The following is a 27858-nucleotide window of genomic DNA, read 5'->3' as shown; positions in this document are numbered from 1 at the left end:
CTCTTTGGAACTCTCCCTCCCATTGTGTATCAGATAAGTTCCTTCTCTGCTGCCTCTTTAAGGAGCAACTAAAGACCTTCCACTTTTAACAAGCCTTCTTAAGTGATCTTTATCCTAGTTCAGGCATAGGCAAACTCCGGCCCTCCAGACGTTTGGGACTACAATTCCCATCATCCTTAGCTAACAGGACCAGTGGTCAGGGAAGATGGGAATTGTAGCCCCAAACATCTGGAGGGCTGGAGTATATACGTGTGTGTGTGTGTGTATGCTTTCTCCACACACACAGTAAGCCCGCAATCTACGTGCATTTAAATTGTGCACATTCAGCTTTACGCGCTTGGTGACAAAATTTTAAAAAATTAAAAAGGGGGTGGAAAGAGTACAGGAGTCTGGGGGGAAAGGCTTTGGTAATCCCTCCCACCGTTGCACCTGTTGTGTTTTAACTATACACAATTTTGGCTTTAGGTGCTATCCCTGGCTTAATGTACACACCATTTAAAAAAAACCCCTGCCTATGTATATTTTAAAGAATGTTTTATATTTGTAATTTATAAAAACAGTTTTCATATATGTAACTGTTTTATGTATGTTTTTATTTAGCTGCAGTTCACTTCGGGGTTTCCCCGCGGGAGTGATTCATAAATGAAAACTATTACTACCACTATGAATAATAATAATATTAGCTACTACAACTTATCCATCTCCACCCTGCTCTCGAGATGAGCCAAGGGCCACATGGCCGGGTGCTAAGCTCCTTGATAGCTTGATTCCTCCTCCATGTGCTGTGTGATAAAGCTTTTCCATGGACCTCGCCTCTGGAGTCACGGCACATGCTTGGGCTATGGAATCTCGTGTGGCACACCCTCAAAAATGCACCGTGGCAACTTGAGAAAGAGACGCCTCTTCATCCTGTGAGGTTTGCCCTATTGGGAACCAAGGGTGTCATTAAAATTAATTGTGAGTTTCAGAATGCTAATAACCCCGGCAGGTTTTTTAAAATAGTGACACCTGAAGGTCTGGCTGCACATTAGGTGCTCAGAAGGACGCACTGCTCCTCCGCTCCACTTGTCTGTTCCTCGCCCTGTATTCCTCCCATCGCTCCACACCTGATATACTTCCTTTGCACGGATTTCTTGAGGGATTAGCAGGCTGAGAGAGGATCTCGTTGGAAGATGAATCACATGGACTCCATCTTCAAGAAGGTGAGCCCAGGAAAAGCAAGGCTGGAATGGAGGAGAGATAAGAGAAACCCCTAACATGTTATCTGCCTCTTCACATGTCTCTGGTGTGGATTAAAGGGGAAGACATAGAGATACATGTATTTTTTTTAATCATTTCCCTTTTGAATGGAAAAGTTCCCTTCCACCCCAGGCTCTTAAAATCTTGACCTGAAAAGATGACTTCGGTGGAGCTTCCACGCGGAAATGTTCTGTGGAGAGTTTTGCGAAATAATTTGCGGAAGGTGAACTTTAGCTGGTGTTGGACTGAGGCTAAAGAGACTTGGGTTCAAATCCAAGCGGCAATCTGGCACACACTTACTCGGGAGTAATTCCCATTGAACTCGGTGGGGCTTGCTTCTGAGCAAGACACGTATAGGATTGCAATGTTTAAGTCAGAAAGCCCACTGGCGGTGCAATCCTAAGCATGTCTACTCAGAAGTAGGGCTCCAAGGATTTCATTGGGAGAGACTGTGGCCCCAAACGCTTTTAGACCGATCACTGTTCTCCAATCTGCCTCCCAGGGTTGTTCTGGACTTCTGGCTGAAAATGTGGGCTAAAAATGTTACATATGCTAGGCATCGTTGAAGTTGGAAGATATATAAAATAAATGAAGAGTGAAGTGATAACTTTGGAGAAAGTTGGGGCAGCATCTGATGAAATGAGAATGTGAACGTAAGGCTTAGCCAGAGCTGTTCATCGAAACCTTATCTCAAATCTTTCCAAGAACAGTATGCTGGTACTAAGAGTGGTGCAGTCAATCCAGGACTTAATTTGGATGATCTTGCAGAATCTGGGTAGCGCCAATGATTGTTCTCATGTTCATCTGAGGTTGACTGGGGTGGTTATGGTGTGGGTGAACCCTTTTATAGTCTCGTATCCTGACTTCATGTTTTTAACACTCGCTGGGGTGTGTGTTTATTGTTCTGTTATTGCTCTGGTTGTAAATCACTTTGGGATTTTTTGTAGTGAGAAGCGATATACAAATTTAATAAACTCAAACCTGCTTCAAAATGTGATAAGCCCTCCGTGATGCATGGGGGGGAGGGACCCTGATGTACTCGTTTTGCCCCAAAGTCCTGCCTTGATGACGCACCTGCATACCCAGGGAAGCTGGGCCAGTAAAAGGCATGGCTTATCATTGATCTTCAATGGGTGTGTTGTGACCTACAACTGAACTGTAGTCTACTCTAGAAGCGACATGCCAGCAATACCTTTTTAAGGGAAGGGAAAAGATGGAGATTAAGAGAAAGGGGAGGTGAAGAGAAAACTCAGCCATGGAGCTCATTGGGTGACCTCTGTCCAGTCACTGCCTCTCAGCCCAACCTCCCTCATAGGGTTCTTGCAGGAATTAAATGAATCTTGCAGGAATTAAATATGCCACTTTCAGCTCCTGGGAGAAAGAGGTAGGAAATAATAATAATAATAATAATAATAATAATAATAATAATTAGGAGAACAGAGGCAGAAGATGAATGGATGTATAGAATCAAAGATTCTAGATACATCCCATATGCACTTTATATCTCATTTTCTCATTTTATGATTATGCCCTGACTGGGACAATAAAAGGGTATTGCCACCACACAAAACTGGAACTGCAACTGGAAAACACCAACAACTGTTATTTGCTCTCATTCAGACTTCACAAGCTTATCTAAAATATGGATGATGTTTTGTCAAGTGTTCTGTAGAACTAGATCATTATATAGGACTATAGCTATACCATTTTGGTGGTGGCGCTGTTGGGGGGAACTGGCCCCAGGCCTCACACATGGAGGGGGGTCACATCAAAACTGACAATCAACATTAATAAGTAGGCATTAACCTATGTCAAAACATAGTAAAGACCCACAGGGAAGCGAGGGCAAAGGGTATATACATCCATAGGGATGCAGGTTTTGGTGTCTTCGGGTGTCTTCCCGTGTAAGAGTCGGGGTGTCTGGGCGACGTTTCGACGAGGTCTCACTCGTCATCTTCAGGCTGGTGCTTTCGGCTTCTTGTTACTGGAACAGAGCAGAATCTGGTGTTTGAGTTCCTATAAATACTGTTGAGGGGTGTGGTGTATAGCCTCCAACGTTCTGGGCAGAGAGGAAGTTCCTAGATTAGTGTGCCTTTTCTTCTTTTGTTCCTTAATTACTTGAGGGATATCTTGAGTGATTTCATGAGTGATATTCTGAATACCACTGGGTGGGTCATTAAGTGTAGATTAGTTGCTAAAGCTTTTGTGTCTTGACCTTGACCATAGGGATGTAACTACAAACTGTATTTGTTAGAATAGCCAAATCTCTTTTAAACTGGCATGATACATCAGAGACTAAAATTTTGATACTTCCTGCAGAGTTGTATGGACAAATTAATGTTTTTTCTTAATTTTACTTAAGACTCCCTTTCTCTGCAAGATGAAGAGGGGATTGTTCCTTACTATTAATATGGAATTAATAAAAAATAAATATTTTTTAAAAAACTGCTTTAAATGTGCAGATGGGGGCCTTAGAAACTTCTCCATCCTAATATGAGCCCCTATAATCCAAGAAAATATGGAGGACACCAGGATGGCAAAGGCTGCTCTACAATATCTGTGTTATTTTAACCAGGTTCTGATTTGTCTTCCAACAGCAGAGAGAGGAGAGCTGTTAAGTGCTGGGAGCAGAGCCTTTACGGTGGCTGTGGAAATCCCCCTGAAATGAGAATTTCCGCTTCTTTAGTCACCTGCAGAAATGCCTGCAGGGTGCGGCCTTCCCCTCTGGCTTTGGAGAGGCAGTTTAAGTATAGCTAGAACAATTCAGAAGGCCATTAATCCCTATCCCCCCACTGCAAACAAGCCTAAGGATAGGTAAATGAAATAAATAGATGTTATTTCCCACTTAACTCCTTCCTGCTGTTTCCTGTGTGCCACACTTTTGTTTGTAAGGTCCTGGGGGCAGAGACCTGCCCTCTTACGCTTTGCAAAACACCATGAATGTGCCAAAGTGATGTAGGGGTTTGCATGTTGGACTAGAGTCCTGACAGAAACCAGGGTTCAAATCTCTCGCTCAGCCACGAAGCTGGACAAGTGGTTTTGGGCCAAGTCATCCACCCAACTCTCAACCAGGGTTGTTGCGAGGAAAGCAAAGCAAAGGGGAGAGAGACATCTTGCACCCAGCCTGAGCTCCTGAGGAAATAACCACCATATTAGTTTAGCTTTGTTTTTATGATTTTGCTCCTCAAAAAAAAAATAAAAAAAAATCACTGTATTTTTGCTTGCCTCTTTTGAGGGAAAGGAGCAGAAAGCTATGACGTACACAAAAAAATGTCAGGGTTTCCAAGGTTTCGTGGGCTTAAAAAAAAAGAAAAAGGCTGTACTTCGAAAATTCCTGCAGCTCCCCCGCAAAAAAATAGGAATTTGGAAGCCAAGGTAGGTGTTTGAACTCCCTGGAGCAAATGCAAGAGTCCGTGTGTTGCAGTGGTTCGAGTGTCGGACTAGGACCTGGGTTCAAATCCTGCCGCGACCTCCCTCCCAGGGTTGTTGTGGGGATCAATTGAGGAGAGGGAGAGCGATGCGCGCCACCTCGGAGAAAAAGGCGGAGTGTGAATGCAACCAATCAATCAAGATCACGAAGAGTTGAAGGATCCGATCCCGAGGCTGCAAAGCGCCAGCCAGTTCCCGCTTCGGTCGGGTTAAGGGAACAAGCGAAATCGAAACCGGAGGTGGAAGCGGCGGCCGGACAGTCTCTGCGCGTCGAGGAGCCGTGAGTCAGTCCATCGGCCGCCCGGCTGGTCTCGGGATTGCAGGCGGAGCTCCGCCTCCTTCTCCTCCGCCGGGCTTTCCCTCGTCACGGCGGGGACTGCTCCGCCAGTGGCTCCGGGTGCGAGTTCGGAGAGAGGTGGCCGTCCTGCCCGGCTCCGGCTGCTGCTGCCGCCTTCCTTGCTCCCGGGGCGCCAACTCCGCGGAGGCGCTGGAGGGGAAGCTGGCTGCGCGCGACGCGACGCCGGGAAGCGGGGCAGAGACCGACGCCCGCCCGGTCGGAGAGCCCCCTCGGAGAGCCGAGGGAGAGAAAGCAAGTAAGCATCGGGGCCACCCGCCCAAAGAACGACGGCTGCTGCTGCTGCCGCTGCGCACTTTTGCTGAAAGGTTCCCCCTCGCCCCGAGTTCCGCTTTCCGAATTTCCCATATTGAAATTAAATTAACCTGTTGCCCGCCCTGAGCTTCTGATATATGGTGAGATATATAGTGCTTTATAGACACCCCCCATTCAGTTTTAATATGAAAAGGGACCTGCAGCTCAAACTTCCGCAGCAGCTGCGTGGTGATAGGAAAAAGGGGCACTTTCCCTTCTCATTTTACAGCTGGGAAACTGAGGCTGAGAGTGACTTTTCCGCGGGATATCATGCCGAATAGCACTGGGGTGATCCCACTTCATTAAGAGGGCGTATTTATTAAGGAGATGAACTTATGATGGCAACATCCCATTCCCAAGCCCTGTGATGCTTTAAAAAGCTTATATAGACTTGGGCTGCAATCCTGTACACACTTAACCTGGGAGCAAGCCCTGTTGAACTCAATGGGGCTCACTTATGTGTAAGGCCAAATCCTTTTACCCAGAGTGCCACAGCCCCATTCCAGCCACATTATATTCAGATAATTTTCCTTTGGAGATAATGGGGTTTCTGACCTTAAGTTAACCAGGCTGTAATTCTGTGCACCTTATATCTGGGTGTAAGTTCCCATTGAGCTCAGTGGGGCTTGCTTCTGAGCAGACGTGCATGGGATTGCAGCTTCAAGTGGCTTTTGATTGGTTATGTGAATCTGGAAAGTGTCTTGGCCAGAAGGCATACTTGCATAGCAAATGCCTCTTCAGTCTTTTGCATTGACAGCCCATCAGATAATTCACAGTGCTAGTGCGAGGGGATCTCAGCTGTGATTTCATCCATCCCTGCAGAGGAAATGAATGCGAGTGTGTTTGGGAAGTCCCCATTCAAAGCTCCCCTCTGGCAGTAAGCTTCTGGCGTTCAGCCTCAGACCCTCCCATGACAGCTATGGGAATAATAAGGCTGGTCTGCCTTATAGCATTGTTGCAAGGAATAGTATGTGTGAAGTGTTGTGGATACTCTAGAGAGCTGCTAAGTACTGTTAAATTTGTTTAGGGTCAGAGTGTTCAAAGCTTTCATATAAACCCTGCACAAATAGTCCCTAGTAAATCAGTTTGTACCTGTAAAATGGAGTGTGTTTGTCTATATAAAATAGTTTGTTTTTTTAATAGATCAGTTATTGCATTTTTAAATGCAAAAAAAGGTATTTGGCAGCTGAATGAGTCCCCATCCCACTGCAAAAAAGGAAACACTTTCAATATATCTGAGGCTAGTGAAGAAACTGAACATAGAAAGTATTTGTGATTTTAAAAGTAGCAGCTGCTCAGGTTAAGTGCGATTGAGATAGAAGGTCTTTATCCATGCAGGTTATTGTGTCCGGACGTATTCCTGCAGCTCCTGTACCCAAATCCCTATGTCTTAAAGCCTTAAACCATTGAAACTTATCTTAAGATTGCAATGCCTTGGGTGCCATTCAGTGCTAGTCCTACTCAGAGTAGATCCACTGAAATGATGAAGCCTAAGTTAGCAATGTCCATAGACGTCAGTGGGTCAACCCAAAGTAGGACTAGCGTTTCCCTATTGCCCATTGTTACATCAAACATGCCAGCGGATCATTATTTAAAATAAGTCAGCTTGGTACCATTTACTGAATGGTTGGAGCCAGGATAAATGAGTTTAGCTTGAAATCAGTGGGACAAGTTAGTTATGGCTTAACTTAGCTCCCACTGAAATCAACGGGCCTCAAAGTACATGCAGCTAACTTAAGTCTGGATCTGACCCTATGAGCTTGGTGATGATGCCATTGATGTACTCTAATAATATAAGCAAAAAGGAATGTTTTCCTGCCCTGAGGAGGCTGCAGTATTTCAATAGTGGGAGAGGTGACAGGCGAGAACTAAGGGGTTAAGCCAGAGGTTTTGTGGGAAAGAAAGGAAGGTCTGGAGGGAGAAAGAGAATGCTTTGGACTAAAACTCCCATCAGCCCCAGCAAACATGGTCACCCATTGTCAGGAATTTTGGGAGCTGTGGTTCATAACAGTGTGGCATAGTGGTTAGTGTGTTGGACCTTTGGCCAGTCACTGCCTGCCTCTCAGCCTAACCTACCTCAGAGGGCTGTTGTGAAGATAAAATAGAGAGCGGGGAAAACCATGTATGCATACCACTGTGAGCTCCTTTGGAGGTGGGATATAAATGTGACGATTAGAATAGCAACAGTAACATATTCTGGCTATTCCTGACTTTAGTGTTTTGAAAGAAGGAGATGCCAAAATTGGGTTCAATTCAAACGTGCTTATACTTAGAGAAGACCCCTTGAAGTCAGTGGGGTTTCAGTTAGCCATCACTAAAATCAACCCATTGTTTGTATGTTAACACTATGGATGGAGAATAGCAAGCAAAAGAAATGTGATTAGCGCTTGTCGTGTCACTTGGGCAGTTGTTGAGCACGTAAAACAGTAGTATGCAGAAGTTGCCATAGTTCCTTTTTCTACCTTACTTTTCATTGGTGCTGGGCTCTCCCGGCGCGAGATGTTGCATCATCTCGAGTGAAGGGGCAGCCGTGAGCAGAAGCAGTGGTTCTCCTGAGTGAACACGAAAGTGAAAGGGAGCCTTCTTGATTTTATTGGGTCACCCCCTGAGGAAATTTCACCGGGGATTTCTCTGCTCTTTCTCTTAAGACTTACAGGAGGGTGGCAAATGGTGTCTAGGCTTGGTGCCTCTGCCTTTTGAAGAGAGCTCAGTGATAGGACATGCGCTTTGTGTGCAGAAGGTCCCTGGGGTTTCCGCTTAAATGGAGCTGGGAGCTGGGAAAGAGGCCCCTGTCAGGGGCAACCAAAGCTTCGCCCTTCAGATGTTGCTGGACTACAACTCCCATCATCCCTGAGCATTGGCACTGATAGGTGTTGTAGTCCATCAACACTATATTGGCTCTCCCTAGCACCAGTTTGGGGGTTTTGAGAGCTGCTTAACCGTCGAGAGTGGAGGGGCAGTGCTAGCGAGATGGGCCAACATCTTCTGCCTTCGTTCACATGCCCAGCTTGGAAACACGACTGGCATCCCCTGAAAGCCACTGCCTTCCCCTTTGGGGTGGAGAGGGTGAAAATATGCTGCCAACCGCAGTTCCCAATGTCATGTCTGTCTGGATGCTCCCGACCTGACTCACCTGCAGTCTGTTTTGTTTACCTGATAGCAGCACGTTGCATGAATCAGATTTGTGGAGAGAAGTGTAGTAAGCAGGGGAAAGGAAACAGGCCCGCCTCAAAATTAGGTCATGTTTCTGCCCAATGGGGACACGGGCAGGTGTCCTTGTCCCAGATAAAGGAATGCTTGCTTACACCTCCTCTTAATAGCTTTGCTGGTCAGCTACTCCAGAGTTATCTGGAATGCCACCTTAATGGGAACCTGCAACGTTTCCTACCCATCACGTGGGGAGCATTCCCTGTGTGGCACTTGGGCAAGGTCTTCTTGGCCAATCCCAATGTGACAACAAGTGGCTTCCCCAAGCTAGCGTCCCTCCAGGGGACTTAGCACTTTGTCGGCACTTTGTTGTACAAGAGGCTCAAAGGGTCAGCTGTGCTGCAGGTTGCCTGGAATAATCTCTCCGGCCTCCTCCCTATGTCCTGGCAAAGCTCCTTTCCTGGAAAATGTGCCACGCACATACTCGGAAAGATTGCCTTGTGAATTTCTTTGGTGGTGTTGCTTCAGAGTCTGTGTGGGACCATCATCACTGCTAGGAATGGGAAACAACAGCCACAGGCCTTTCCCCACCAAGAAAATTAAAATCCGGTCCTGATACAACCTAGATACAGAGCAAAAGTGCCTTGAAGGGGTATGTACACTGGAATCAGGGGCTCTCCAGATGTTGCTAGACTACAATTCCCATCATCCCTTACCATTTGCTGTGCTAGCCGGGGCTGATGGGAGTTGGAGTCCAGCAACACCTGGAGGGTCACATGTTCCTTACCCTTGTGTGACTCTGCTGATTTAAACTGCTTTACTTAGTCATTCCCTTTCCTCAGGGAATTCTGGGAGTTGTGGTTTTGTGCATTCAGGTAGGTAGCTGTGTTGGTTTGACGTAGTCAAAATAATAATAATAAAAAAAGTCCAGTAGCACCTTAGAGACCAGCTAAGTTTGATCTAGGTATAAGCTTTTGTGTGCATCTGAAGAAGTGTGCATGCACACGAAAGCTTATACCCAGAACAAACTTAGTTGCTCTCTAAGGTGGTACTGGACTATTTTTTAATTTTTTATTAGTTTTGTGCAGTGAGGCTAAGGAGCTCAGGAACCTCAATTCCAAATATTTACAAGGCGTGCATGTGTGTGTTCAAAGAGTCCATTAATTATCACCCTATGAAGATAAAGGGAAAGGGTGTTTGGGATATTTAGGGGTTCTTGAAGACAGGGTGGAGTATCTAATTCACTCAAAGGTGATGGCTGTTTTAGGTCACCTTTTGATGAGAGGGGCGTGGTCCACCATGCCAGGTTTCACTGCCTGTCTCACCACAAGGTTGTTGATCTGAAATTGCTGAATCTACAATGCAGAGTATTCCAGATCTGGTTTAATGTGTGAATAGAACGAAGGGGCAGATTCATGCAACTTTTGTATCTACTGTTGGATGATTCGTTGTATTGTTATTTTAGGCTATCCATGCATAATAGTACATGCTCTAGAATTCGATATAAATTTGGCAAGCCCCAAAACTCACGTTTCCCAGGGTTGTGTGGGCATGCGATTCTGATAAAGGTTGAATTCTTCTTGTGATGTTGTTCTACCTGAAACTCAACTGTGCTCTGCAAAATCAGCTGGGGATTTTTTTGGGAAAAAATCACTTGGCTGGCTCCACCCTAAGCGCATTTGCAGTGCTAGAATCTTGTCTATGGATGGAGTTGTGTAGGGAACCTTTATGCTAACACTGATTGTGGGAACCTGTGTCAGGAGTGTATGTTAGACAAGCGCTTGAGTTGCTGTTTTGTTCTGTAGATCAGGGGTATGCAGTGTGGTGCCTTCCAGATATTGTGGACTACAACTCCCGTCATTGCTGATGGTTGGCTATGTTGGTTGGGGCTGATGGAAGTTGTAGTCCAGTTGCTACACAAACTCTGCAGCAATTGTAGATCTCTTGGCTGTAAGGAAGTGTGTCAAATGATCAGATGCATCATTTTGTGTGAGTTCCTTTTGGAATTAAGGGGTTTATGAGCTCTTCCTGCTTCTTAGGAATACATATTTTTCTTTTTCAGAGGACAGGGCATATATGCCCTAAATACTATAGTGCTAAAGGTTTTGTATTAAAAAGGCCAACTTGGTGAATACACTTGAAGTCAAATATGGTGTCAAGTGTGGGGCAGGTAAAAACTTGGCTCTGCTGGAAGGGGGTTTGCAAGCTGCACCAACCTGGTGACCAGCAAAGTGTTGCCTAAGATACCGCTTTGAAAGAAAGTCATGAAGATCAGCTGACTGTCAGATCTTCAAAAGCCCCTTTCAGTGTCCTATCTTGCACAGTGCTTTCGAAGGGCAAAAAAGGACAGCTGATGTCATTGTGATGTCAGGTGATTGGCAGGTGGATGGCTGCTTGCTCATCTGTTAAACCTTGACGGATGGGGGAGATAACAATCTGGCCTGCTGGCCAGATGCTTTTCTCCTTCCATGCTTTGCTAGAGATTTAGTCTGCCAGTGTGAAACTTCCCTTCCGGGACCAGTGATCCAAACTGTAAAAGGAGGAAAATAAATAAAGTGAAACACGTGTGAAAAACCCAGGGCTTTCCATCCTTGGAATAGTGGGTGGAAGCAACTACTGGGGATGGGGGTAAAAGGAGGTATCTATTTACTGAATTGGAAAGCATCACTGTGGAAGAATCCCCTGTGCAAGAGCTCGATCTGCTTTCCTATAACATCATGGAAACAATTATATCCTTTTAAAAGAACACTGATAAACCTCACAATACAGCCATTTGAGTGTAGGCAGCAGGAAACCTAGGAGATTTTGGCCCTGGCAATCTAAAAAGAACAATAACATTAAGATGGGGACACTTCTAGCTGTTTCTGGTAAAAGGACGAAAGTATCCTATCTCTTGGTCTGTTTCAAAATAATATAAGATGGATCAAATCACACTTTTCAGCTAGTGAGTGGCTCTCCCTTTCCCTAGTTCATATTGTGGCTGTAGACCAGCATGTTCAGCCCTGCCTCTTCTCCTTTCTTGTAATTTCATACTGGAGGATTGCAATCTGCAGGTGGCCCTGATCCTTTTTGCAAAGTTGCTGCAAGGTCCGCAGCCTCCTGATGTGGTCCTTTAACATAGATCCCGATGGGTGTGTTTTCCACGTACCCTGTTTGAAAACATTTGCCAGAAGGCTTCCACTGCTGTGTTCTGAGAAGGATGAAGATAAGGATCTTGGCCAAGGATGATAACTAAGCATGCCACTCTGACGAGGCACGCAGGGCTGCCTGATGGCTGCAGCAGATCAGGTGTCACCTGTCCAACCTTGGGAGGAGTTAATTGATCTCTCTGTGTCACTGTCCGGTTCTTCCTTCTTGTCATATGTAGACACTAGCGGCTTGTGTTCAGCAAGCCAGGTGAGTCAAGAGGCACTTGTCTTCATCTGGAAGAAAGGTAGGCATGCTTTTTGCATTGTATTTGAAAGTGATGGGTAGACAGGGTGAAGTTTAGACCGCTTTCAAAGGACGGTCCATCTCCAGTCCTGTCTGAGATGGTCCGATCATCTTAAAAGAATGAGAAAATATGGCAAGATCAGGTCAGTGGCCCACTGAGTCCAGCATCCTGTTCTTTCAATTGCTACTAGGTGGTCAGAGGAAGCAAGGAATACCATTTGCTGGAAACCACAGGAGGAGAGAGTTCTCTTGTGTCCATGTTCTGCTCCTTGGTTTCCCACAGGCATCTGGCTGGTCACGGTGAGAACAGGATGCTGGACTAGATGGGTGACTGGCCTGCTCCAGCAGACTCATCTTACATTCTTATGTGGGAATACCTGCGAGCTGGACATGGGTGCAACTGTACTCTGCTCACCTGTGATTTCCAACAGCTGGTATTCAGAGCCACGGTGCATCTTACAGAGGAGGTAGAACATAGTCATTGGGACCAGGGCTGGGCAATATATTGATATATGGTCCAAAACCGGTTTGAAGTCCATATCGTGATATCGGTTTCATCGGTTTCGACTTGGCAATATATCACAAATCACGATGCGTGTTAGGGCTGTGCGATCTATCATCCAAAACTGGTTGAAAGTCCATATCATGATACAGTGGTACCTTGGGTTAAGTACTTAATTCGTTCTGGAGGTCCGTACTTAAATTGAAACTGTTCTTAACCTGAAGCACCACTTTAGCTAATGGGGCCCCGTGCTGCTGCCGCGCCGCCGAAGCACAATTTCTGTTCTCATCCTGAAGCAAAGTTCTTAAGCTGAAGCACTATTTTTGGGTTAGCGGAGTCTGTAACCTGAAGCGTATGTAACCTGAAGGGTATGTAACCCGAGGTACCACTGTATTGGTTTCATAATTTCTGGCTTGGCGGTGTATTGTGAATCATGACACGTGTGTGTGTGTGTGTGTGTGTGTGTGCGCACTATGAAAAAGTCACAATGTGGGGAAAACCGTGAAGCCAGACAATGCCTCTACATAGCTCCATCCTTATGGTGATATATCAGTATATCGTGATGTTTGGCTAGTGATATATCACGAAGTTGCAAATCAGATATCACTCAGCCCTCATCATAGCTAGTAGCTGTTAACAGCCTATTCTTCCACGAAACTTAGCATGTGTCATCTTTCAGGCAGGATACACCCCCCACCCTTTTCTCAGGACTTCTCTGTTTCTTCCTATGAGTTCAGGGCCAAATCGTCTCATGAGAACGAGGCTCTTCTCCAGTGGTGTGTGCTGTTCCTTAGAAGTTCTGTGTTGCCTAAACAAAAACAAAGGGGATACGTTCATTTTTGCCTCTGTGCAAAAGGTGCTAAAAGGTAGTCTGGCTTGACTTGTGCTTTTTAATAAAACACCGGAGGATAAATATGCTTCTGAAGCCAAAAAATTGCTCAAGTCCCAGTTTCCTTCTTACCAATGTCTATGGCAATATGTTATGTGTTGGGGAATTTCCAGTCACCTGATGGTCTAGAATAATGCAATCCTTGTTTTTCCAGGTTTTTAAGGAGTGTATTGTGAATAGGAAGGTTCCTTCTGATTGTGGACTGGAAAGTGCTTTTAGTTGGCATGTCAGTTTTGGATTCCTGTAAGTTCCCCTCCCCAATCCTCTTACTGAAACTATGTCAAGAATCACGTAGAAAACAAAACAGCAACAAGCTGGAAGCAAAACAATGGGAGGGGTGCCATTTCAACTGATCACACTATAGTTGCAGAATGTTTTTGGTAGCTTCCTGTAATGTGGAGTCTTGCAGGGCTTTTTTTTCTTTTTAATGTTGCACCACATATTGCTGGAATGCAAAAAAAAAATTAGAAAGACAAATTGCATAATGGTTATCCTGTTACAACCATTGCAGCACATTCTTTGATTGTCCTGGTGGGGAACGTGACTTTGGTCACAGCTAGGGACACAATCCAGAGTGATCTCCAGCCTGGGTTTCCTTGTAACGCATAGGAAGGATTGTGATACCTCTCAGATTCCAGATCTTTACTCCAAATGGTAGCACTTCTGCTGACGGGATATTGCATCTTCTCAGCCCAAAGCAGACTCTCTCACTCTGTTTTCTTTTAAAACTGGGAAATCATTATGCGTTCACCAGATATCACAGACATAGCCAATACGGCTGTGGTGCATGGATTGCAGCAGCTGGAATGTGATGGCATGGACAGTCATTGGCTAGTTCCTGTGACGTGATGAACCACACCTGCCACACAGCCTATGTAATTCCTATGCATTGCCCACATCAATTTCTTTGCTGGATGAGTGCTCATCTCATCAAATGCATTTTAAAAAACAGATGGGGATCTAGGCAGGTTTCAACCAATGAGTGAAGGAGGTGGCCTGGGGCTGCCCCAGCCTGCAACATTTCCCTGGTAGATTCCCCACCCCCTGCTGCTACACTTGAGCAGCCACTGTCACAGGCAGCCCACACACACTTCTCCATTACATATACTGGTGGCCAAAGTCACCTTTTCGAGGCCTGTGGAAGGTGCAGGGGTGGGGAAATGGGCAGGGCAGAGTCTCCTCCAGCAGGCGGCTGCAGCAGAAGGTATGGCTTCTCTTTCAGAAGGAGGAGGGCAGCTGAAGGGAAAGCCCCACAGCAGGGGCCATCCGTGCTGTCCAGAATTACACCAGAGATTGGGAACTCCCACCACCTCTGACCATTGGCCAGACTTCCTGAGGCTGATGGGAGTTGAAGTCCAGCAACCTCTGGCAGCTTACAGCTCCACCAGCCTTGAAGCACACAGTGATATCCCTCCTCCTCTGTACTTGTAAGCCCAGTCAGCAAAGTGTGCAGCTCAACTCCACTGACCTGAGCACACTGCATTCGCTGCTGCAGGCTTGGATCCTTCGCTCTCTTCCAATCTGTTGTGTCGGAGAGCACTGCCTTCCCATCACATTAGTCCAAAAGGGCCCTGTGGCATTCAGATGTTGTTGGAGTCCAAACTCCAGCAGCATAGCCAACGGTCAGGGATGATGGGCATTGGTCAGGCAACCTCTGGAGGGCCACAGATTCCCCATCCTTACAGTAGTATATATAGCTGTATAGCTGGCAGTTAAATCTCCTTTTGACCCTCCTCTGAAAAAGACCATGTTAAGTCCCATTGATTTCAGCGGTGCTTAAGGCACAGTTAACATGCAAGTCCGGTGGGACTTAAAAACATGTGTAAACTTGGCCAACTGTAAGAATCCCTTATGGCCATCTGCCAATTTGCCCAGTTGCTTTAACTGGGGCTTGCAATCTGATCCTATACATGTTTCTTTGAAAGTAGGCCTTGCTGAGTTCAATTAACTTGCCTCAATTAACAGCTGTTCCATACACTCTAAGGACATATAAAACATGTGGCTTTCTGCAGAGAATCCTGGGGGCGGTAATTTGCTAAGGCCATTGGGTGCTGTAGCTGTATGAGGAATAAACGACAGTTCCCATGATTCATTGGGAGAAACCATGTGCTTTAAATGTGTGCTACATGTGTAGCATGGATGTGACCTAAGTATATATATATGGATCCCTGCCTTATGGCTGTTTAACTACGCAGGGTTGTGGCCTAAAGTATGCAGACTCCATAGGCTTCTTCTCCCCCTTCAGTGTTAAGATATGCTTGTTCTAACTGCAGATGCCCAATAACTTCCTAAGTTGATATCATTTCGCTTTCGTCTTTAACAAACTGTGAAATCTTATTCTGCTCTGGTTTGCAGGTAGGATAAGGGAAAGAGGGAAAACCGTGATGGAGTATATGAGCACCGACAGTGACCATAAGCAGGAGATTGACTTATTGCTAACAGACTTAAATATGTCTGAAGTGATCGACATCATGGAGAACCTTTACCCAAATGGAGACCTTGCTGTTTACGAAGACAGCCTGCTTGCCCTGTGTCCAGAGACGAACAAGAACGAGGAGCGCGCTGAATCCTTGCTGTTCAGCGGAAGGGAAGTTTCGGTGTTGTCGTCCGTCAAGTATGGGACCGTGGAAGACTTGCTGGCTTTTGCAAACCAAGTGTCCAACACTGCCAAGCAGTTTTGCCGGCCCAGAAGACAAGAGTCTGGAATCATATTAAATATGGTACGTTCTTTTCTTTGAAATGGCCTGCGCTTGATTCAGAGGCAGTAAGCCTCTGGCTAGCAGTTGCTGGGAGTCACAAATGGGGAGGATGCTGTTGCTTATGGGAAGCCCCAGAGAAGAAAATGAGTGCGTCTGGTTGGCCCCTGTGGGAACAGGATCCTGGACTAGCTGGGCCTGATCCAGCAGGCCACTCTTGTCCTCCAGTTGCTGCTGAAGGCCGTGGGATGTGCTGGTAAAAAAAGGGCTTAAAGTTAGGGTCTCCAAGATAGACTCCGGCTTGTGGATTGGATGACCTAGATGCACAAAATGCAACACGCATAGACTAAAATCATAGGAAGCTCCTTGATACAGAGTCAGATCACTAGTCCATCTCGCAGCAGGTTTCAGACAGGACTCAGGGCTTTTGTCTGCAAAACATGTCCAGAAGCTATAGCTCTTCCCCAAACCTTGTCAGTTATTGGATTTTACTGAGGAAATGGACCACACAGTTTTGATTTTTTTTTCATGTGTAAGCTGCATAAAAACATTACAGCCCTACTTAGGGATATAGTCCATGTGCCAAGTGTCTGGTAGGGAGAACAGGTGCGATCGCACTCCCCTCCATGAGATGAACTGGATTGGGGGACAAGTATCCCCCGATCTGTTTCATGCTTCAAGCTGCAATAGAAATTGACAATATTTTCCAATTGCATACCCAGATCTTAATCCTGTAATAGAGAGGAAGCCTTATTAAACAACTGAAATAACATTGCTGTGAGCTTGGGCAGTCAGATAGAACTGGATGGGTCTTCCCAGCTGTTTTGGAATATTTTTTTATTGCCTTCTTTGCAATATGGACAGTGTGACTTTATGTCAACAGCTCTGACTCTCGTGAACCAAGCCTGCCCACCCAAGGGGATGGGAGGGTATCCTGACACAATGACAGTTTCATGGCTCTTGAAGTTGCATAGTGAAGAGGAGCTGGGAGACATAAATGTTGTGCAGAAGGCAGCTGCTGCAGCAGAGCTAAGGTGCTAAAGCCCCTGTGTTAGATCCTGCAAACAGCTTGGCTTTAAAATGCATATTGCGGTTTGAATATGATGTCATCAATGGTTAATTAATATGTCTTGGTTGCCTGGATAGAGGATGGTGATGTTTGCATGTGTGCAGAAGCTAGCCCACTGCAAATGGGTAGAATTTTAATAATAATAATAATAATAATAATAATAATAATAATAATAATAATAATAATTTTATCATTTCTACCCCGCCCATCTGGCTGGGTTTCCCCAGCCACTCTGGGCAGCTTTCAACAGAACATTAAAAACAGAATAAATCATCAAACATTAAAAACTTCCCTAAACAGGGCTGCCTTCAGATGTCTTCTAAACGTCAGATAGTTGTTTGTTTCTTTGACATCTGATGGGAGGGCGTTCCACAGGGCGGGCGCCACTACTGAGAAGGCCCTCTGCCTGGTTCCCTGTAACCTCACTTCTCACAGTGAGGGAACTGCCAGAATGCCCTCGGAGCTGGACCTCAGTGTCTGGGCAGAACAATAGGGGTGGAGACACTCCTTCAGGTATATCCGTTGCTTTGCCCACTTTGACCTCTTGGTCCTGCACCTCCGGCAAGGTCCCCCAAGAAAGGAATGTGGCGCCAGGCTCAAAAAGCTTCCCCACCTCTGATCTAAACAAACAGCTGACTAAATGTTGCAGCCCTACTTTTAATTGTGAGAAGCTCAAACTCTCGCCTTGCGCTGTTTGAGAACCTTGCAAACATATCGCTTTTGCCGGCCAGCTGTGCTTGTGGTTTCAAAGTACCATTCAAACCTGCATGACGCAATGAGGCTTTATATCTCTCTGCTTATCTTCTCTGAATATTTCGGAAAAGTGCTTCTTTCCCCCTCCCCTGTACCGCCTTTGAGGGTAGGAAGTGTCAAAAACTGCTTGCTTACCTTCTCTAACCAAACCCACAGCTTTGTGGAGCAAGAGGCGGGCAGGTTCCAGGAATGAACAAACAAATCAGCAGATGGACTCATTACGCAAATCCCTCAGCCAGGTTGCTGTTGCCAGAGAGTAAGGTGCAACTGAGTCTTTATGGGAGGCTAATCACTCACTGGAATTATAAATATTTCCAGAGCGAACTGAATACTTCACGTGCCGTTCCCATTTGATTGGTCTGCATAAAGGCTGCTCCTTCCTTTGTGCCACAAGGCTTCTTTGTACTGCGAAGAAGAAATCAGGCAAAGTTAGGTTCCCAGAATGTGAAGGCTTCTCACTCGGGGGGTTGGACTAGATCAGTGTTTCCCAACCTTCGGCCTCCAGCTGTTTTTGAACTACAATTCACATCATCCCTGACCACTGGTCTTGCTAGCTAGGGATGATGGGAGTTGTAGTCCAAAAACAGCTGGAGGCCCAAGGTTGGGAAACACTGGACTAGATGACCCTTGGGGTCCCTTCCAACTCTTCTATAATTCTATGCTTGGCACACAGAAGGTCCCAAGCTCAACCCCAGGCAACTTCCATTTAAAAGATCTCGTGAAGTGTTGTGTGTACAGGGACAGCGAGGCTGGAGAACTATGGCAAGAACAGATAGCGCTGGACAAGGTGGGATCCGTCAGTCTGATTCTGGGAGGGCAATACATATCTCCAAAAACCAGATATATCTTTCTCTGGCGAGTTTCTCATGGGGAAAAAATTTAGCTTCCTTTAATTTCCCCTCATCTTATTGTTTTTTCTATAGATCAGTCCAAAAAATGGGCGCTATCAAATTGACTCCGATGTGCTCCTGTTTCCATGGAAGCTAACCTATAGAAATATCGGGACTGACTTTATTCCACGGGGAGCTTTCGGGAAAGTCTACTTGGCACAAGATACAGAAACCAAAAAGCGCATGGCTTGCAAACTGGTACGTTCCTACGGTTCCCTTTCCGAGGGTCTGTTATGTGCTGGGTCCGTACTGCTATTAGATGGACTTTCTGCCTTTCATTTAATGTAGTGGGGGGAGGAGGGTATTGTTGCTTTTATGGTGGAGGAAATATCTGTCCAGATGTCATGGGTTGTAGCCTGTGCTGATTCTAGACCCAGTAAAATAAATGAGTGTGGGTAACTTGGGGCCTATTAATTTCAGTGAGTCTTCTCTGAGTAGCTAGCACCCAATATCTCCAGGGTGCGCATGGTGCACTCTGAGATGTGAATGGAGCTCAGTGCAAGCAAGCACTTTGCCCTGTTGTCTGACACTTTGGGATATGTGCATTAAGGGGAGGCATTTATTGGTGACAAATGGTGAAGATAATTATTTAGATGCATGATGATTATGGGAACCCAGGCTGGGTCTGATCTATGAACACCTTCAAAGGCCTTGTATAAATTCCATGTTTTTACAGTAGCCCTATCCCAATGGATTTCTATTTTGAGTGCTTTCCTCAGGGCTTGCTCATATGCCATCACAAAACAACTGCAGTCTCCAGTTCTGCTTGCCACCCTCACCCTCAAGCCAAGCATTCCATCAACCAGTGGGGAGGGTGATGAGCGAAGTCCCATCTGTCTCTTCCAACTCACAGCTGGGACAGGGTGGTGGTAATGGTCATCGTCCCTGCAGTTGCTTTGAGTTTTGGGGATGCTGTGTGGTAAAATTTTCTGATCCCTCTCCAGCTGCAGTATTCTTTTGGGTAACAAAGGTACTCAAAGCAGCTGCCCAAGTGTTTCAGCCCAGACACTGAGGTCCAGCGCCGAGGGCCTTCTGGCGGTTCCCTCACTGCGAGAAGCCAGGTTACAGGGAACCTGGCAGAGGGCCTTCTTGTGGCACCTGCCCTGTGGAACATCCTCTCATCAGACGTCAAGGAAATAAACAACTATCTGACTTTTAGAAGACATCGGAAGGCAGCCCTGTTTAGGGAAGCTTTTAATGTTTGGTGTTTTATTATGCTTTGAATTCTGTTGGGAGCTGCCCAGAGTGGTTGGGGAAACTCAGCCAGATGGGTGGGATATAAATTGTTGTTGTTGTTTATTTCCAAAGCAAGTCCCATTCTGGCTCCAGGATGTGGGTGCTGGATATTAGGCGTGCTCAACACACCTCATCCACACAGCAGCAAAGCAACCCTCCATCCAACCTTGACAACTCCCTTGCCCTTCCTCAATTTGTTCACTGTTTTCTGAGCCTTTTGTATTCCCTACCACCTTCCTTCCCTTTGTAATAGTAAGCTCAGAGCACTGACACAATGATCTCCAGAGCATTATGTGTGTCAGTTCATGAACTGTGGATCTTTGCTCTTCCTGCTTTACTTAATCTGCCTCCATTTTGGCCCCCTAGGTCCCAGTGGAACAGTTCAAGCCATCGGACGTTGAGATCCAGGCCTGCTTCCGCCATGAGAATATTGCCGAACTTTATGGAGCCATCTTGTGGGACGAGACAATCCACCTCTTCATGGAGGCAGGAGAAGGAGGCTCTGTCCTGGAAAAGGTGGAAAGCTGTGGGCCTCTAAGAGAATTCGAGATCATTTGGGTGACAAAGCATATCCTCAAGGGACTTGAGTTTCTTCACTCGAAGGGAGTTATACATCAAGATATAAAACGTAGGTTATAATTCACTTTTAAACAGCTGTGCCCTCCCCTTACACCAGTTGCACTGTGTAGTGTTTGAAACCTTCAGTTTAGAAGCTGTGGCCCTCGGAATGTGGTTGGACTCCAGCTCCCATCAGCCTCTGCGTGTTTGGCCAATGGTCAGGGATGATGGGAGTTGTAGTCTAGCAACAGGATTATAGCTTGTCCTTACGTGCAATACCCATGATTTATAAATTGGCCTCAAGATAATCCTGGAAGTTCCTTGGAAGACCTATCTGGAGGTTGTCAGTGAGATTTGTATGTTTATCTTAAGTAAATGTTTATGCCTATGATTTCTGTTCATTCGAATGTGGGAGAGTCCGTTGACAGAATGTTAGAAATATAAAGAAATAAAAGCCGCAGCTGTAAAAAGCATGCCAAAGCCAAACAGGCATAAGGATGACTTCCTACAGTCTGTTCACAAGCCTTCTAAAATAACCACCATAAATGAAGCCCTGTGATCCTTCTGAGGAAGGCAGGTTTTACATCTGTTAATAAGCAGAATAATAAATATTTCTCCAATGAACCTCAGTAAGAAGGATATACAGAATGAGGCAGATGGTCAGTAATGGCATTTCAGGAGCAATTTCCCCCATGTAAACAGAGTATCTAGAATATGCCTCAGAGGTCACCTACTGTGGTTCTTGGAGCACCTTTGGCAGTCAAGCCAAGATTGGAAGTGGTCCTTACTGCACAGCCCTGGGCATGTCTGTTCAGAAATAAGTCCCATGAAATCCATGTACAGGATTGCTGCCTTAATATGTGGAAAACCACTACTTTTCCTTTTTAGAAGATGTGCATCCTTATTACTTACTTCTTAACAGGAAAAACATGTTCCAGATTCCTTGATAGTATTTGCATGCCGCCTGCTAGCAACAACAATTTACAATAACAATTCACATTAAATTCACTTTGGAACTATAAAACCGTTGAATGCAGCTCCAGCAGCAGAGAAATAAAACCAATCGATCAAGCCCCAGGGTAGTGGAGCCAAAAATTCCCCAGAAGTTTTTGGGATAATTGTTTACCCGTATTTATTTATTTTGCTTGTCATAGCCAAACAGGTTATGCGGGGGAAGCTCCCTTGAGTTTGTGATTGCTGTGTTACAAAGGCCAGGATGCCCAAGGAGGGGAAAAGCCTTTCTTATTCTTCTCTACATCTATAGCTTTGGGCCAGGATTTGTACAAAGAGCCTCATTAAGAGAGGTGTGTCCAGCTGAAATGCCATGAAGTCTGGTGTCTTTGGGGACTCCTGTCTCCAATCTTGCTCAGTTTATTGCTGTCAAAGGCTTTAGCTTCCAGCCTTTGCCCTGAAGCCTGAAAGCTACACAGGAGCTCCAGTTTGTTTGCCTTTTTTTTTTTTAAAAAATGTCCTGCTTCAGGTGTATTTTTTTAAAAAAAACATCTCTTGGTTAGCCAGCCTATGTGGATACTTGGACCCCATCAGTGTTAGAAGGATATTTACAGCCCCAGGAAAGGGAAACTAAACCAGACTTCCTCAACCTTGGCCCTCCAGACGTTTTGAGACTACAATTCCCATCATCCCTGACCACTGGTCCTGCTACCTAGGGATCATGGGAGTTGTAAGCCAAAAACATCTGGAGGGCCGAGGGTGAGGAAGCCTGAACTAAACCAAAAGGATTTTCCCCTTCCCCCAGCCTCCTGTGCATTTACACATAGGCTGCAAAATTATTATTAATAACAATGTAGGTAAATGGACCCCTGACCATTACATCCAGTCGTGGCCGACTCTGGGGTTGCGGTGCTCATCTCACTTTAATGGCCAAGGGAGCCGGCGTACAGCTTCCGGGTCATGTGGCCAGCATGACTAAGCCGCTTCTGGCGAACCAGAGCAGCGCACGGAAACACCGTTTACCTTCCCGCCGGAGTGGTACCTATTTATCTACTTGCACTTTGACATGCTTTCGAACTGCTAGGTTGGCAGGAGCAGGGACCAAACAACGGAAGCTCACTCCGTTGCGGAGATTCGAACCACCAACCTTCTGATCGGCAAGTCCTAGGCTCTGTGGTTTAACCCACAGCGCCACCCACATCCCTAATAATAATAGGTAGTAGTAGTAAAAAGAATAGTAAATAAAAGTATAGCATTCTTAGCTATTAAAGATACCTAGGGGATAATGGTATTTTGCATTTAATTTTAGTATTCAAAGCACCTTGCATACATTTCCTTAGTAAACCTTACAGCCAGCCCTTTAAGGTAGGCCAGTATTTACTATTGCCTCATTGCAGGGGGATGACAGGGGAACCCACCTTCAAGTTGTTTAGTTCTGCTGGGGAGAAAAATACAGCGCATATTGTCCTCCGTTTTGCTCCCCTGCACCTCAAGCAGATGCTGAGGCTTCCTCTCCAGGTCCCTAACAATCCCTCGTTTGTTCTCCTTTTGTTTCTAGCCAGCAACATTGTTTTCATGTCAACCAAAGCCGTTCTGGTGGACTTCGGTCTGAGCGTTCAAATGACGGAAGATGTTTTCTATCCCAAAGACCTCCGAGGAACAGAGGTAAGAACCACGTGCAAGAAGGTAGCCTTGCTGCTGTTACTCTCATATCATCGTAATGAGAGCTGAATGGGAAAGAGCTGCCACAAGGGCGGCAGCGGGGGGGGGGGGTCATAGTCCCATTGGAAGATCTATTGGGAGCTCGTGCAGGTCATGGATGCTTTGGCTGAAATTCCTGCCTTGCAGGGGGTTGGAATGGATGATCTTAGGGGGTCCCTTCCAACTCTACGATTCTATGATTCCAACACAGGATATGACCTGATGCTGGGTCAGGACCATTGGTTTACCTAGGTCACTTTTGTCCACACTCGCCGGCAGTGGCTCTCCTGGATTTCAGGAAGAGGGTTTCTCCTAGCCCTACCTGGAGATGGCAGGGGCTGACAAGGTACCACATCTCTAAGGTGCTGAGGTCCCAGGTCCAGTCCCTGGCATCTCTGATTAAGTATAAGGCAGCTTGGCAGCTTCCTATGTATCTCCTTTTTGATGTGCTCATGAAAACGAACAAATACTTGATTTGCACCATCTAAGTTTAAAAATAGACAAAAGTAATGGTAAAAAATAAGCTTGGAATGATTTAGTGGTAACTGATAGTTTTTTGGGAGGCAGGGAAACTGGACTTTGGTTTAGTTGCATCCCATCATTCCATGGAAAGGTTTCAATCCTAATCTGCAGGCTGCAGCGCTGGCCTGCAAATGTGTGTGTGCTGAAGTTTCAGTTGCCTGGCTTACGGCATTTCTTCTCTATATGTCTCAGTTCAGATGTAACACCAAACCGTGATTTGGCGCTACATGAATGAGTTCAGATGTAACACCAAACTGTGGTTTGGTGCTACATGAATGAGCCCTCCTCACTTTGCTCTTTCTTGGGCACCCGCTGTCTTTTTTTGTTAGCAGGCCATAGTTTGACAAATGGTTTTGCCTCCAACGCGAAATGGGAAACCCACTTCAAACCCATCAGCCCTTGCAAGTGTGGCCAGGGATGATGGGAACTGTAGTTCAGCATCATCTGGAGGACCAAAATAATTCCCCCACACCTATGCTAAAAGAGGGGTGGGGGTGGGGAAAATAAAACCACTTCCCTGTTGCCCAATCTTTCTTGCTGTTAAGACTGTCAAGATTCAAGACTGGAGCTAATTTTCCCTCTGGGTTCCGTTTGCAGATTTACATGAGCCCAGAAGTGATCCTTTGCCGAGGCCACACTACAAAAGCCGACATCTATAGCCTGGGAGCAACAATCATCCACATGCAGACTGGCATCCCACCATGGGTGAATCGCTATCCCCGTGCGGCGTACCCCTCCTACCTCTACATAGTAAGCATGGACTTTGACTGCGTGGGCACACACCCCTTTCTGATAGCACCTGCCTTATTTTTAGGCTCGTTTTGCAATGCTCTCAAGGGCAAAACTACAGGCTGAGTCACCCTGAGCAATTGCCAGGCCCAGAGTGGCAACACAATGAGCACAACAGATAGGTATTTTCCAACCCCACTCGGAAATGGCACTCAGAATGAATTCTCACTGGGACACAAAGCAGGCATGTGATGTTTGAGGTCTGAAACCGGATTTCCAAGTTTCACTTAAAAGAAGCTACAAGAGACTCGGATTAGAGCAGCAGCTGTTGTGTGTGTTTGTGTGTTCACACTATTTCCCCAAGCTATATATTTGCCCATCCCCCTGCTATTAGCCTCACCAAGCTATGTGGGTGGAAGGATACAAATACCTGTTGTCTCCACATACCCAGGAGCAGGATGAGGGGTGGTTTCATTTGGCATGGAAGGAAAGAGTTAGATTCTCACTCAGGACCACTGCTGTGACCCAAACTGGAGCTTGCTCCATCAGCTACTTATTAATATATTTCTAAGAATGCTTGTGTGTCTTCTGTATTGCCCCCGTCCCCAAAGTGTGACCAACCTGCAGGATCTGGAAAGCACTTCAGATTGCAGGTGGGGGCTTACATGGTTAATCGCTTGTTAGTCGGCAGGGGATCCTGCACACAGTAAAATCGAAAGTTAGAGGAGCATTTGGGTTATGAGCTCCCCGCCTGTCGTCTGAAGTGGTACAGCCACAGCAGAGGTTTAGTGCCTCAATGGAAACGAAGCCCCAGACATGCATTTCCACAGTTGCATCGCTCACTCCCAAGTCTATTTTTTCCTTTTCGTTTTGACCTTCTTGCTGTTTGAACTTGGTAAACTTCCCTGGGATTGTGGAAGTATGAACAACAAGGGGAATGATTCCGTTTGTTTCTCTCCGATCTGAGTGGGAGGGAGGTGGAAACTGCAAGCTGTGAAGTTCACAGGCAGAATGTGAACTTGGCAGAGGAGCTCTAGGGCAATGATCTCAGGCCCCCGTGACTGTCCCAAAGTTTTAGGCCTCGCAAACTGGAGCCATTGTGTGCAGACGTGGTTTTTTTAGCAGGCTTTCTTCAAGCCAGTAGCCGAGTGGTAGATCATCTGCCTTGGATGCAGATTCAGTCCCAGGTTCAGTCCCTAACATATCAAGGTGGTGGTGGTGGTGGGGAGAAAATTCTTGCTTGGAAACCTGGAGAGCTGCTGGCAGTCTCTGTAGGCCGTGCTGAGCTGGCAGGTCCCCATGACCCCATTCAGTATAAGGCAGCTCCTTACACTCCTGTGTTTGCATGGTGACCTTGAGGTGCCAAGCCTCCTCACAGTGCCAACCAGTGTGTCACGTTGCCAGCACACAAACCAATGTTTGCCGAAACCGAATCAATGCTCCATTTTGGCCTGCAAGCTGGACCGTCCCCTAGTTGCTCTGTGTTCGTTGGCCCAGATTGCGGAGCGAGCATCTCCGACCTTTGGGTGAACTCTAAGCCGGTTTGTTAGGGTTTGCTGTGAAACTGGCTCTGTTTCCAGCTTTGCCGTGGTTCTCCACGACGGCGGCAGAGTGGCAGTTTTCCAAAGCATGAGTCAGGGCGAGGAAATTCCTAGGGTGGTAACCTTATGATAGAAAGCAGCCTCTCCGAAGCTGTTTATCTCTCTCCCTCTTGGTGAGCATCGTGCTAAAAGCCGCCGGTTTTTCTTCACTCCCGATAGATCCACAAGCAAGCGCCGCCTCTGGAAGACATTGCTGAGGACTGCAGTGCCGGCATGAGAAGGTTGCTGGAAGCTTCTCTGGAAAGGAACCCAAACCAAAGACCATCTGCCACAGAGCTGCTTAAGCACGAGGCCTTGCACCCGCCTCCAGAGGAACAGCCTCGGTGTCAGAGCCTGGACTCAGCACTCTTCGAAAGGAAAAGGCTGATGACCAGGGAGGACCTGGAGCTGCCAGAAAACATTGCTGGTACAAAACCATTCCTACATCTGCCCTCTGGGTGTGGCTGGACTCCAGCACCCATCAGCCAGTGGCCAAGGATGATGGGTATCATAGTCCAATAACCTCTGGAGGGCCACAGGCCCCCCATCCCTGCTCTAACAGAAGGGGACAGGGGTGCGGGACTGAGCCTCTGCCAGACAGGTCGAGGTGGAAGCCGTAGGTGAAGGGAATGAGATGAACGTAGGAGACTGATATAGACTCTTGTCAGAGTATTTGTCTGGAGGAGGGAGTGCACAGCTGCTCCTATCCAAAAGGCTCGACATGGACCTATCCCTGCTCTAGTCTTTTCCAGGTGGAGGCTGTGCTTACGGCAAGGTTGAAGTTTAAGGGCTTGTGGTCAAAGTCTTAGGATAAGGTCAGGCTAAGGTTCCCATTCATTTCAGAAATCTCATTAGCTTCCCAGTGGAACGAGGCTTTAGCTTCAGTGCAGCAGATTCCTGGAAAATCAGTTCAATGACAAGCTCACACAAGTCACCCAGGAAGCTCTTGGGAAAAGGAAAAAAGTATTTTGGAGCTCCCAGAATTGTGAAATACTTTTCTCCAGAATTTTGAGTATTAGATTTGGTTTTTTGTTTTTGTTTTAAGAAACAGGATGTGTTGAGGGAAAACAACAGCAATGCAAATCAGAGTTAAAACAACATACAATTTTTAAAAATGCAATTTCTCAAATTTTGTGTGTTTTTTTTTTAAAAACACGAGTATGGGATTACCTGCATCCAACCTTTTCAAACAGCAATAGGCAAAATTATGTCTGACTGTCCAAAGATGTCCCACCCACATCCTGCTACTAGACTCTTTCTAAGATGATTGCTAAAACGTATCTTGTGTGGTTGGGGACAATATCCTAGCCCTTTAACAGTGCAGTCCCGTGCATGTTTACTCAGAACTAAGCCCTGCTGTGCTCCATGGGGGTTGCAACTGTGTACAAGTGTTTAGAATTGAAGCAGTAACCTTTTATATGCCAGCGGTCCCATCAGTGGAGCACCACTACCTTTTGAGCTTGCAGCAATAGGTAACTAAGCTGCAGCACAGACAGAGCAAGGGTTTGTCAGACATTTGCATTAATGATGCCTGATTTTCCTGTGCTGGTTCCCTCTCTGGCATACTGGAGGTAAACTGCACCAAGAAATGGGAGGCACAGATAGATGGAGAGAGAGAGATTAGTGCACACAAGAACAGTACTATTTCATGCTTTGCACTTCACTTGCTAAGAAAGTTGTCCCCTACGAATAGGTTTGTAAAAAGGAAACAACCCTTCTACTCATTGTAAACTTTATTGATGCTGCAAAAGAATTAAACTGAGGACGGGATGAATGGCTGTAACCACCTATTATGGTTCATCTCCCTTGAGTCTGTGTTTTTTCTTCTGCAAAGGCTGCTGATTTTAGTTTTCTCGAAAAGAAGCATATTTAGTGAGCTGAAGCAG

The 27858-nt window shown here is 46.1% G+C and overlaps 1 protein-coding gene and 1 long non-coding RNA gene across 6 annotated transcripts in view; both read left to right on the top strand.

The window, feature by feature from the left end:
• Positions 1-27858, top strand: part of LOC309515731 — a 606047-nt gene that overhangs the window by 251677 nt on the left and 326512 nt on the right. The window lies entirely within an intron of this gene.
• On the top strand, positions 991-26550 carry MAP3K8 (mitogen-activated protein kinase kinase kinase 8). 5 transcript variants are annotated; one of them, XM_082193810.1, is made up of 8 exons: positions 991-1202; positions 13442-13530; positions 15643-16007; positions 18729-18893; positions 20298-20559; positions 22999-23105; positions 24261-24413; positions 26153-26550. In XM_082193810.1, exons 2-8 carry the CDS (start codon positions 13512-13514, stop codon positions 26492-26494), a joined length of 1413 nt encoding a protein of 470 aa, XP_082049936.1. In that variant the 5' UTR covers positions 991-1202; positions 13442-13511; the 3' UTR covers positions 26495-26550. The 5 variants fall into 5 exon arrangements, with proteins under 5 accessions (XP_082049936.1, XP_082049939.1, XP_082049940.1 ...); XM_082193812.1 differs by lacking the exon at positions 991-1202 and adding an exon at positions 5217-5261; XM_082193811.1 differs by lacking the exon at positions 991-1202 and adding an exon at positions 10151-11897.

Source organism: Podarcis vaucheri (assembly GCF_965113315.1).
Source record: "Podarcis vaucheri genome assembly, chromosome: 12".
Classification (NCBI taxonomy): domain Eukaryota; kingdom Metazoa; phylum Chordata; class Lepidosauria; order Squamata; family Lacertidae; genus Podarcis; species Podarcis vaucheri.
Note: the sequence above shows the minus strand (reverse complement) of the source record. Positions and strands in the feature narration are given on the sequence as shown.

What these genes read in the sequence shown, in the direction of transcription:
- MAP3K8 (XM_082193810.1), top strand. An exon ending in CTGGAATCATATTAAATATG is followed by an intron (nt 16,008 to 18,728) that starts GTACGTTCTTTT and finishes TTTTTTCTATAG; the next exon opens with ATCAGTCCAAAAAATGGGCG. An exon ending in TATACATCAAGATATAAAAC is followed by an intron (nt 20,560 to 22,998) that starts GTAGGTTATAAT and finishes TTTTGTTTCTAG; the next exon opens with CCAGCAACATTGTTTTCATG.